The 13,051-nt window shown below is 42.4% G+C and overlaps 1 protein-coding gene across 5 annotated transcripts in view; it reads left to right on the top strand.

Moving 5' to 3' along the window:
- The window catches only part of LOC130187504 (kelch-like protein 29), a 203,083-nt gene that overhangs the window by 140,492 nt on the left and 49,540 nt on the right, over nt 1-13,051 (top strand). For all 5 annotated transcript variants that reach the window (XM_056405180.1, XM_056405177.1, XM_056405178.1 and 2 more), the window contains one exon: nt 10,041-10,239. In XM_056405180.1, coding sequence (XP_056261155.1) covers nt 10,041-10,239 — 199 coding nt within the window. The remainder of the gene's footprint in view (nt 1-10,040; nt 10,240-13,051) is intronic.

Here is a 13,051-nt window from a genome sequence, read left to right as displayed (position 1 = left end):
AAGAAATTGAAGATTTTCCCGGTTGTCTGAACAACCCACCGCACTGGTTCCTAAGAAGAGACACCCGGGTCACCCCGTCTCCGAGGGGAGAGGGAGAGAAGAAGGAGGGGTTGGAGGAGAGTTGGAGCAAGCGAGAGAAGCAGAGCGAAACAGAAAGACAGAAATGGCCAAGGAGTGATTGAGAAAAGCAAAAGAGAGGGTGAGAAATGAAGAAAGTGGAATGGAAAAAGAGGCTCTGTGTTCTAATCTGATATCCAATGGTTTGTGCCTCTGCGCAGAGCCATGACATCCGGGGCGCGGAGATGTGATTGAGCTCTCGGTCAAGCTCAAATCTCCTATCCATGTGTGACCGAAAAAACAACTAGCAAAGTCCTGGTGAGAGACGGAGAGGAGGAGAGCAGAGAGGGAATAGTCTGCTTTCGTCAAGCCACAGGAGAAGGTTTGCGACCCTGTGGGCTGAGTTTACATGCACGGTCCAGCACCAGCTCGCCGCTCTCCCTCGCCTCCGTCCCCGCTGCCCCGTTTGGAGGCAGAGAGCAGTGGAAATCACTACCCCAGAACCTGTGACACTTTTTAATGACATGTCAGGGCAGAATGTCACAGCATTGCTGAGAAATTCGGGCAAGAGGCGAAGAAAAGCTTTAAGCCTTGAGCTAAGTTCATGTGCGTTTACATTCATCTGAGCGTGCGTGTTATGTGTGTCTTTGTAAGTTTGTGTGTCTGCATGTGCTGTGGGTTGTAAGCTGCAGGCTATAGAGTGGAAAAGTGGCATATTGAAGGCGATGGGTAAATAATATGCAATTTTCTCTCTCCGCTATGCTGTCACTAACATCCGATGGCACCAGGAAACGGGGCCCGGACATCGCTTAGAGACAGAGCGAGAGCATTTGAGCGTTAATAATGGTTTGCTATGAGACACAAAGCCACTGAATGAAAGAAGAGAGCTGTTACAGTTTTCTTTGATTGACTATCACTGAAGGTGTGCCGCCCTGCAAGCATCTGCATGTTTCTGTTTCTGTATTTTAAAGCAAATGGGTAACGGTGAGGGGAAATTTTCTATCATTTTATAAACTAATCATTAATAAAAGCAGAACAGACAGATTAAAGCATGATTCAATAATGAAAATTGGCCATTTGTTGGAGCCCTGCAATAAATGATGAATATATTAATGTATACATCTAAACGCGGAGGTGGAGATTGAAATAGAACATCAGAGAACTAAATCTCCCTTCTCATTTAGTCTACAAAACGCTGCTTTCATAAGTTCAATAAACAAGGGGCTGAAATGCTCTCCTGCATCGTGTTTTCTCTGTGAAGGTGCTGACAGAGAGAGACCTGTCCTTCCTTTCACCCAGCAGTCTTTTGTGGGACAACCACAGACACACGGCTCCAATTATAACAGGCCAGCCACTGCCAAATCCCTGAATAGGACCTCCATTACGCCTCACCCCAACATATTTCATAGAGGATCCTATCTTGCCAGGTGACTCAACCTGACAAAAGAGGCTGATTAATTGGCTCTTTGGAAAGGGGCCAACTAATGTAACAGCTAAAAAGGAGAGGTAATGGTGTATTTTCATGATAAAAAAGGCCAGCCCTGCCATTAGCAAGGGCCCGCTGTCCACTCATCAGAAATAACAATGGCCTGCCCTGACATTTGCAGTTCCCAAGCCAAATTAATATAGTTAAAGGTATTACTTCATATTATTTTGGGGATTTTATACAATTGAGTCTGGTAATGTGGTGATGTGATTCTTTTTTTTCGTTCAGCACTCATTAAGAAGAAAAAATCATTTCCCAGAACAAATGATGCTATCATTATGTAGTTAGAGAATGAAATTATCAAAGGACAAAAATGCTTTGAGGCTGTGAAGGGATATAAACTGAGTTTCCCTCACTGTTTTACGATTCATTTACCTTCAAATCCACAAATGACCCTTTCACCACAAGCATCACTTTTAATTTAGTGACTCTCTTTTTAAGCTCCAAGTTCAAAATGGAAACTTTTCATCGTTGCACGCGCCTTAAAAGGTTAATAGTGTGTTTTTTCTTTTTGTTTTTTTTTGAGATGAGGAACTTTATGTCACAACAATCATCCTTGAAAAGGAAGCTGTTTTGTAGAGCAAGTCAAAGTGAACGCAACACAGGACGCCCCCAGCATGATCTGTGACAAATACACACTCTTGAGGAGACGAAGCCAGGCAATGGAGATTGATGCAGCGAGCAATCTTTGCTTTTTCTCTCCAACTCACAAGCACACATTCCTGCACAAACACACACACACACGTACACACAGGGATTTACATAAAATGCACGGGATGTCACTCTTCATATCTCAAACATTCACACAAGACTGGGAGTCACTTGTTTATCGGCACAAGTACGACTTGTGTATTAGAGAGTGGACGTGATCTGATGCAAGCCAGTGAACTCCGGACCTCCATTTTCATCTGTGTCCTTTGTTGTCCCAGAGCGTGCTCGGTCCTGATGTGTGCAGCCATTTGAACCAAAGCTACTCAACCACGGCGGCTGCATATCCACAGCGAGTCAAAGGCGTCTCATTTTCCACTGGGCTCTCTCTTATAAACACAGAAGAGTTGCTTGAGCGATACAGTGCATAGAGAACAAACACTTTACACTATCTGTTCAAAGGCAGTAATCTTCTCTGATTTCCCAAGATTCATGATGAATAGTAAAAATGTACTCCACCCACTATATCATCAAACAGACGCCAGTCGATGTCAAAGATGATTCAGTGAGAAACAAGCCAGAAAGTTTTATGTTAACGTACCTCAAGCAGTCTCTCATACGAAATGTGTTTTTAATTAAATGAGCATAAGAAAACGTTTTTTTTTTTGTTTTTTTTTTCCTTTAAATGAAATCATGCTGAAGTAGGCCTTGGAGGAGAACACATTGCACCTGTCAGTAGTTGCTCAGGGCAGCAGTCAGCATCTGTCGTTCGCTACATCTCTCTCCATCCCCCATCCATCCTTTTGGCTGATGTGCACACATGGTTACGCCAGGCAGTCATAAAAACCCACAAACACGCTCAGCAAAGCATCTCTTGAACCCAGATGAAGAGCCATTTGCGAGAGCATATTTTACTCATCCATAAATTTTTTTAACCTGAAGAAAAAGCACTTGCACAGAAACCTGCACACACTCAAAGGGACACTGAGCTGTGGTCATTTCAGCTGAGTGGCTTTGTTAGCGCTGTGAGACTAAACATGGGCACATGCTCTATTGAACACACACTTGTGAATCAGTGAGTGAGTATGTGTGTGTGTTTTTGTTTTTTTGTTTTTTTTTTCCATTCAGGGCTGCGTTTTAAGCAGCGGGTTGTCCATTTTTCACACTAAAGCAGACACATACTCCTATCTACTCAGAGCAAAGCAAATAGATATGACCGTTCATGTGTCATTTATTTGATGCCACCGTGGCACTGAATCACTTCACGCAGACACACACACATATAGTAAGAGGCGTTAGTCCTCGCTGACAGTAGTGGAATGGGAAATGCTCAGTGGACATTTGTCATCTGTGTTAGCGGATGGCGGCCTCCTGGCTGTTTCTCTGCTGCCTCTGACAGACCTGAGAGGCTCGCTGTTAGACACATTATCCCTGCCTTTCAGCAGGCTCAGCCCATTCTCATCGTGTGTGTGTGTGTGTGTGTGTGTGTGTGTGTGTGTGTGTGTGTGTGTGTGTGTGTGTGTGTGTGTGTGTGTGTGTGTGTGTGTGTGTGTGTGTGTGTGTGTGTGTGTGTGTGTGTGTGTGTGTGTGTGTGTGTGTGTGTGTGTGAGAGTTTAAAAGTATATGCATTCTGACAGGGCTGCAGGGCATGTGCATCCGCTGGCACTGAGAATGTTTACCTGGTTTGTTGCTGCATTGGGTCAGTGTGCAAGATAAAAATCAATAAAGAGGCGAAGTCACAAGGTGTTATCTGGGTTGTATGTCAGAATACAATTGGATAAGCATATGGACTCCTCATAAATGCTGCTTGTCCAGGGAGAAGGGAAGTGGGCGAATTAAGTGTGGGCGGACCAGCTAAAAGCAGCGTTACCATATGTCCACAGACTCCTGTGGATACTTTCCATATGTTTCACATGTTAAAAAACACTGAACTCCTCATTAAGAATATGAAAAGATCGTGCCATATTTTTTTTAAATGCACAGTAGGCGCTGTATCTCTCAACTGGCACAGTAGCTGTTATGACTCAAATCCATCAGATGTTAAAAAGATTTACATGAATTGCCTGGATGAGTGGGCGAGAAGATGAAAATGACAGGTCACACCATTCGTCTGGAGGGACAGCGCTCGCATTCACCATGCGTGCCTGTGCATGAGAGAGTGGCTGCTTGAGAGCTTGTTGAAGATGGAGAGAAATGGAGTCAGATATACAGTATGCTGTCTGCACACATCTGCAGAGTGCAGGCACGTCACTCACTGGCTTGAGCGTTGTGTGAGTTTTATCACATGCATGCACACATATAGGCAAAATAACAATCAAACCCTTTTAACACACAATTCACACGGCATGCATCCAGAGCATGCACTCTTCACTCCCCATGCTTCCAGAGAGGACGGTAAAAGCCTTCATGCCTTTGCGTCTTTCAATATTTACCAGACTTAACACCTGAGGAAGGTTTCAGTCTCTTAAAATATCAACTCTATTGCCTTTCAGATTAGCCTTTGAAATACAGAAAAATCTGCCATGAACTCAATTTCAGACATGTAAGAAATCTTGACTTATCCAGATATGCATAAAGCACAAGAATATAGTCATTTAATTTTCCCTTACTGAAGAACTAAGCCTCAGTTCACCTGCAAGGTGCATGTTGGCAATATTATTGTAATCCCATGAGTGTATCTGCCACCAAAAGAAGAGATTTCATCCATAAACATAATGCCTGAGAGAATTTTGGCAGTTTGGGTTTTGATAGGAAAAGGAAGACAGAGGTAATGGAAGGGCTTAGAAATCATATAAAGCTGCCGGTACATTATTAATGTAATATTTCAACAATGGTAACTGAGCAAATTATTATCTAGTACAGCTGTGTTACTAATTTTTCAAGGACATACCTCTCTAAATTACAGTTCAACTCAAAACCATATGACCTACTTGTCACTTTGCCCTTTCGAAACATCAGATACCTGCTGCACTTTCTGTGAGGAATCTACATGCTAGCAGCGACAATGTTAACACGCTAATGTTTATCAGTTATAGCCTCATACAGAACCACGAACTTAGTTAATCTTAGTTGAGCATGTATACAAAGTGGAAATTTGACCTGACAACGCTGCTAGGTAAAAAGTCAGCTGATCGTCAAAGTCAGTAGGATTCGTCATGTAGAGACATTGTGCAATTTGTGCAAAACTTCATGAGAATTCATCCAATAGTTGAAATATTTGGACCAAAGTAGTTGACTGACCACATGAACATCAACCCCAGAGCTGTCCTGCTAGCGTGGCTAACAAGCTCTGTTAGGCTACATAAAAAATGGGGCCATGGCCTTTTCATACCTATAATCCATAAACAGATTTGTAGCATATGCCCAGGTACACATTGGCATTTAAAAGCAGTTAAAAGCAAATATGGATTTGATCCTCCCCCAAATTAATGATTTGAGTGCATTTACTTAATGGCAAGCGATTTAAGAGAAAACAACAGTAATTAAAGGCAGCGATTAAAAACCAGAGGCTTGAAACTATCCAGTCCCACAGTGTACCCGTACTGTTGTGTAAGACATATGACTGCTGGTTAACTGGACACTGGGTAACTGAACTACATTTGATCTAGATTTGCATAAAAGCATGTGATTAGATAAGGTGCTGCCACCACTGATGGCAGCCCTAACCGTCCATTTAATGTCGGTGAGTGAGTCAATGACCACAAGGTATGACAGAGCAGATTGCATTTCTACACTACTAAAAAATACAAGAGAACACAATGTAGCTCATAAAATCCTCTAACTTAAATAAAAAAATAAGGAAGGCATTACTCCCTGGCGGTATCAAGGTAACAACAAAACGTTCTTGTCTTAAAAACACTTTCTTTCAACAGATAAACAAGAACCTTAAGTAAACAGTATTTGCAATAATTCCTGCTTGAGGAGTCTCAATGGCTGGCACGAAGCAGGACTCCATTTTTTCATGGGATCTGACACTTTGGATTTGAATATTAGCAGCTAGTGTGCAACTCTCCCTCATTTCCATGCCGATATATGCGTGTGTGGGAGGAAGAGCGAGGAGCGGGAATGGAGGTGGAGAGAGAGACAGAAAGTGGAAAAAGAAGTGGGAGAGATAGTGAGTTAGTTAGAAGTAGAGAGGAAGAGTAACTTGTTTTTTTTTCCAGAAATAGAGGGGCAGACGGTGAGAGATGAGGAAGGAAAACAGCCAGGCATTATCCCACCACTCTCCACCAAACATCCATCCGCACACACGCACACACCCACACTCACACACACACACACACACACACACACACACACACCCCACAATTGAATCCACGGTTGTTTATTTAATCAGAGGTCAGCCTCAGTAACTTTACATTTTCTTAATCTCTTCAACAAGATTTACAGTCAAATCTGCCTTCGGACTGAACACACCAACCAGATTAACGACAACTATGACCACAAACGGTACATGGTTATAATGAAACACAATGACGCTACAGACGTTGCTGCTGCAGTGTATGCGTCTGTGTCTTTCTGTCTCTCACATGTGCAGATATTTGTGCATATAAGTGTGGGTGTCTTTTGGCTGGATATTTATGAGGTAACAGTCCTTACCTTTCTGCAGACCAGATGCTCTCTGTTTGAGGTAGTTTTACTGCCATTTTAAAGATGTTTGGCAAGGGAAGAGAGGCTACAACAGATGTGGGTTTGTGTGTAGTTAAGATTTGCAGATGGTACAGTAGAATGCTTTTGTTTTTCTTTACTTCATCTTCCTAAGGTAAAGGGAACTTAACTTGGCATGGAAGTGTGTGTGTAACTGAGCACTGATGTGGATGTGGTTTTCCCAGTTTGCCCAGACAATACTGCTAATGAGAACACATGGGCGCGGAGCTCTAACACAGATTAGTCTGTCCATCATGCCTTGAACTCTCAGCCTGCTGACTGGTTGTGCTCAGTGTTCATCTTCTTTACAAATTCTGAAAGCAGTCCGTTTCTTGAAGAGCACCTCAATGACCGATTTCTATGCTTGCTTATTCCTATTCAAGGTCACTGATATGTATCCCAGGATGCAGTCCACGGAAGGCAAGGAAAGTCTTGGGATAGGTTGTGAGTGTAATGCAGTTATACACACAGATTCGGGTAATTTAGAGTCTCCAGCCCACCTTAGCAGCATGTTTTTTGACTGAAGAGGAGAAGCAGAATATTTGGATGAAATCCACATGAAACCCATGCAACATGCAAACTCCACACCCAAGAGGACCAAAGACATAATTTCTTTCTTTCTTTTCTTGCTTTCTCGCTCGTCCACCTGCAGTTCAAAATAGGAGCAAGATTTGACCATGCAGTGCAAGACCGTTTGAGCACATTTATTTCTGCCATGCCACTAAGGGCACCACCTGGCTGAAACTGCCCCATATTCAGCTTTAATTTAGCTCTGAGGGTCAGAGCGGTCAGTTGTAGACCTATTTCAGACGACCTGCAGATGCACATGCATGACCTCATGAGCCAAAATCAAGTTTAAATACAACAAAATGAAGGTTTTTTTCTTCCTGCATTTGTGTGAATTTGAAGGATGTTTGTCTCAAAGAGATTTACTTTTTGAAATTTGTCCACATCCGATTACTGGCATTATAATAATAATAATATAATATAACATGTCATAAGACCCAAGTAGGCGAGGTTGCAGTAGACCTGGAAAAAAGTATCTTGTAATATAAAAGCAGAGCAGTAAGCCTGAAGCTTAAGTCACCTCCATTTGAGTGTGACATGACTCTGTAATTACTGGGGCAAGTCTCCCACTATGGGGGCACTTTAATTGGAAGTAGGAGCTTCTCCCGAGCTAGTGATTCTTCCCTTAAGAATATCCCTGTATGCTAAGTAGCTTGCTTTTGACTACCTTCTTGCTGTGTTTGGCAGTCACTCCCAGCACCTCAGTTCAGTGTTTATGTGGGTATTGAGCTGTTTGTTTGATAAACTGTTGGGTAAGCTGTGCGCGTTCATGGAGGAGGGAAGCAGACAGTCCCATCAGCAGGACGGCGTCTCTCTCCGAGCTCCCTCACAGAGAGGAAATGTCATCAGCAGATTTCTCTGACTGGCGTAGAACAGTGACATCCTCTATCCCATCTTCTCTTCAGTTGACTTGAGTTCGCTTATCTTGTCTTTTTCATTTCATTGTCCTGCTACTCTTTTTCTTCTCCTTTGTCCCATCCTCTTTGCTGTTCTGTCCCTTCCTGCCCAAGCCAGTCCCTCCTCTCATCCTCTTAGTCCCTCTCCTGTTATCTTCCGCTGTCTTATTTCCTCCTTTTTGGTCCAATGCGCCCAGGACATCGGTAGAGAACAAATGGGACACATGCCAGAGTAAAAAGGCCTCAGGTGGGAGAGGGAGATGCTTAGGCAGAGTGTCAGCTTATTATTTGTTCTCCCCTGAATGGTGTTTTTCTGAGTCTGTTGTTTTGTCGCTCTCCCTGTGTGGCTCAGTCACGTCGCTCTGAGCCGAAGGGTCAACAGGGTCAATCTCCGCCCAGCTCTCTGTCGCTCTGTCCATGCTTGTTTACAGCTTTTACTGTCGACATAGATGAAACTCCCATGGGGGCTACAGACCAGCACACATACACTTATACACACTCACTGGGAAAAAAAATCACACACACACACACACACAGAGCAGCAAGAGCTATAGACAAGGTTGCCATGGTAACAGTCTGTCCTGCCTCTGCATCTGAACACCTATACAGTGTAAGCACATGTAAATGGTAAATGCACACCCAGTGATCGGAAGAACACTCACACAAGCACAAATATTTGTGTTGCTGTGGTTGAAGGTTTTCATCATTTCGGTTCAAAGACAAATCCTCATGCACAAGCTCCGCAGCGTTAAAAAAGGGGCCCCTTAAAAAAAAAAAAAAAATCTCAAGCCACAATTATTTGAAATTAGTGTTTATTTTTTTTAAATCATTTTATTCAATTCAAAAGTTTAACTGGTGGCGCTGTAGCATCTTGGCTTGAATGGGTTATTAACCAGAGCTGGGTCTTAATTTAGCTGCAGAAGAACATTAGTTGTCAGAAAAAAAATCTCAAGCAGAAGGTGGAAGTGGTAAGATACCCCCTGCTGCCTCATTTCAGCTCTTGCAGCGTAACCAAATGCACATCCAAAATTGGGATGGTGAGCGGATCTTGCTGAAAAGTTTTGCCAAATGTTAGTCAGTGATGAATAACTCTTAATGACAGAATTAGAAGTCTTGAGAGTTGTTTTTTCTTGTTTTTGAAATGAACGAGTGACTACGCCTGTCATGGTGCATGAAGGATATTTTCTCACTTTTCTACCCTTGCCAGGGCATTTTGTCCTGCACAAGTATAGAAATAGAAAATTGACACATGCAGGGTGTTGAGCTGAAGCTTTGAGGGCCTGACACAGACACTAACTGATCTAATGGTCTTTCTACAAATAGGTTTCCTCACCCTAACAGCCCATGCTTTTATCAAATATGATTTGAGATAATACACGAGTTGCCTTTCCTGTCTTCTTTTAAGATATAAAACATGGTTATTTGTACAGAAAAAAACATGTATAATGAGGTTGGGAGTTAATCCAGCTGTTCTTTGAGAAAGATGTTACAACTCCGTGTTCACTGCCTATGATTCAGTTTGTTTTTATCTGCTACTTGTTTAATGTTGTTCATGTAAAATCTTTTTGATCATCCCTGAAAATTTCACTCAATCTAAATTAGTTTAGATGTCTGCAAACACTGTTTTATTAGTGTTTGCTTTATTTTTGCCTCTGATATTTAAGCAACATTCGCTGATTGCTTCCTTCAACATCCAATCATTCTTTGCTTCTTTTCCTCCTCTGCGTCTGTCTCCTCAGCATTTGTCAGAACTGTTGGCAGTGGTGCGTCTTCCCTTCATCCACCCGTCCTACCTACTGAACGTGGTGGATAACGAGGAGCTGATCAAATCGTCGGAGGCGTGTCGTGATCTGGTCAACGAAGCCAAGCGTTACCACATGCTGCCGCACGCGCGGCAAGAGATGCAGACACCCAGGACCCGGCCAAGACTTTCTGCTGGTAAACACACACTCACGCGGATAAGCAGACATAAACTGCATCCTCTTTGTCCTGACTGACATTAGAACAAGGTGCTGGGGACATGATCTGCTTCCTACCGGTGTAATTGACCCAGAACACACTGCCGGCATCCATGCACCAATGACAAACATCCACTGCTGCAACAAGGTGACACAGAGGTGGCTTGCCATTGTATTGTATTCATTTTAGCCCACATCTGAAAAGCAGTGTTTTAGAGCTCCATATTCTTTTCACACTTAGATACTTATACTTAAAAGTACACAAGAGTAACGCATAATATTTCGAAAAAGACGTGTTCTTTCCACAATCAAACAAATGACTACTGATTCAGGTTACAGTGAAAAGTTGGTTTTGTTGGGCTACTGAATGCAAGCTCTTTTACAGCCAACACCACGACATTAACATCTACTTTTTAACACCAGCTACGTACAGTCCATCCTCACTTTCTAAGCACCCAGCCAACCATTCCCTGTCCGACCGCTGCCGATATCCAAGCCATTGAAGACCATTTTTGTTTACATCGTTAAAATCAAAGAATTATTCATGGAAATTGGTAGGCGCCTGCAAATTGCTTTTGGCCGTTAGATTTTCCCTCAGGTCGGCCAGGACCCTACTCTTTCCCCCTGTAAAGAGCTGGCTAATTATAGTGTCTGCATGGTATTACGAGCTTCGCACCAGCACACCTTACCATTCAGCACAAGTTATTTTCTGCTTGGTAGAATAAAGATAATTGCCTAACAAATGGCACTTTATGGAGAGGTCAGTTTACCAGCCAGCGCTGTTGTCCAGCCAGTGTGTTTATTTGCAAGTAAACAAACAGAGGGGGAATTGCGTTGGGTTAATATTTTTGCATCTTTAATTGCCTGTAATGCAGTCGCAGGAGGCTTTATAAAGAATCATTTGCCTCTTGAGAATAGACGTTTGTGGCATTATATGTACACAGCATCCTCCCATTCCTCATGCTCGATCCTCCAGCACTTTCTCTTTGTTCTCAGCAGTTTCTTGAAGCGTTTTCTGTCAAGGCCCATTTTATAGTGTTTGGTATGTGCATATCTTATGCATCCTGCAGCCCCATTATGCAAGGCCGAAGTGTGTATTGATTCACAGCAGCTTGTGGCTCTGTACAACAGAATTATATAAATGCATAAATGCTGGCGGGATGAATACATTTATGATGCATTATACCCCGATGGCTTGGTGAATGAGAAATATATGTAAGTTTTCCAGATCAAGTTTTGAACTCCTCTGAAGCTGAAGTCCTTATTATGACTGACTAACTGAGCTGAGTGTGTCTGTGTGTCCGCTTCGCAATGTAAAGTGTGAAGAACTGTGTTCTGATGTACTATATTTGGTGTGCAGATAAATACGAACGTAGCTTGACATTTTGTGTAGTTGGTGTATTCTCCGAGGCCTGAGTGTGTCTTTTATGCCTGAGCATGTGTGTGTGTGTGTGTGTTGGTGGTCGTGATTGTTTGTGTGCACGCATGTGTTGCTCAGCCATCTGCTGCATTGGACAGGGTGGGCTCTGCACAGCAGGGTGCATGATCACTGGGATTGCAGGGTAGATGTGGGGCCTAGCACGTGGACATGCAGGACAGTGAGAAAGATTAAATAAAGACTGGAAGGAGAGCTTGAGGTTGTTGGAGAGTATGGTTGCCACACAGAGGACAAGAAAGTCGAGGGAGAACAGGAGGAGAGGTCGGGATGTGGTCAGAGAGAGGGAGGGAGAGAAGGACCCAGGGGGATCAGAAATGAAATTTGAAGGGCAGACATTTGATTGAGTTTATTCCTTGAGCATGTGTCTACTTGTGTAAGCAGTAAGTGAGTGTGTGGGTGTGTGTGTTTTGTGTGTGTATTTTAAATGTGCGTAAGCAGATGGGGCACCACCTGAGCTCGGTTGATAAGTCTGTCAGGCGGAAAAAGAAAGGAAAACTGCCATCCGTGAAGCGCTTCTTGCTGAGCACAGTCAATCTGTGAACTTGTGAGTCGCGTGCGTATGTGGGTGTATTATAGTGAGTGTGTTAGTGCTCATACAGTGTGTGTATGTGTGGACACCTCTGAGCGCCTCAAACATTCAGTCTTCTTACCAGTGATAAATTTGACTTGAATTGCAATGAATTTAGTCTTGAAATTTTGTTTACTCTTTGCAGATTTTTAATTAACATCCTCTCACTTTAGACCTAAATCTGTCAGTCCAATGATAAAAGTTAGAGGTTCCCTTACCCTTCATTTATAAAGACCAAGCAATACTAGACTATTGAGCTATCAATTTTTGAGAGTCGAAAAATAATAGTGATATATATCAGCTGATTAAAATTTTTACACTTTTTATTTGGATCTTAAATTTGATTATTAAATATATATTATTTATATCGAACAGAGTTCAATATCCCCATCTACCTGTAACCCAGAGAGAAAATATATGAATTTCCCAAATTGTCAAACTAGTCCTTTAAAGAGTTGTGCTCAAACTGTGTGGGGCATTTAACTTTCAAAAGTAAACTTGCTGCATTACCTCAGATATTTTTGCCATTTGTGCATCACAAGTTCCTTTTAGTTAACATCCAACATATATATATATTTAACAATATAATATTATAATTATATAATAATATATAACAAAGTTATAGAAAATATCTTGGCTAACAGTGGCTGATTTACACATCCAGCAGAGTAACATTAGCTTTAATTAGAGTCATGATCCAACTGACTAATTTACGTACAATATTCCCGCTCCTTTTAGCATTTTATCTTCACCAGCTCCTGAGGGAAATATCTGGGGTTTTAGCTT

This window comes from Seriola aureovittata, chromosome 19 (genome assembly GCF_021018895.1).
Source record: "Seriola aureovittata isolate HTS-2021-v1 ecotype China chromosome 19, ASM2101889v1, whole genome shotgun sequence".
In the NCBI taxonomy this organism is placed as follows: domain Eukaryota; kingdom Metazoa; phylum Chordata; class Actinopteri; order Carangiformes; family Carangidae; genus Seriola; species Seriola aureovittata.
This window is presented reverse-complemented; position numbering and strand designations above follow the sequence as displayed.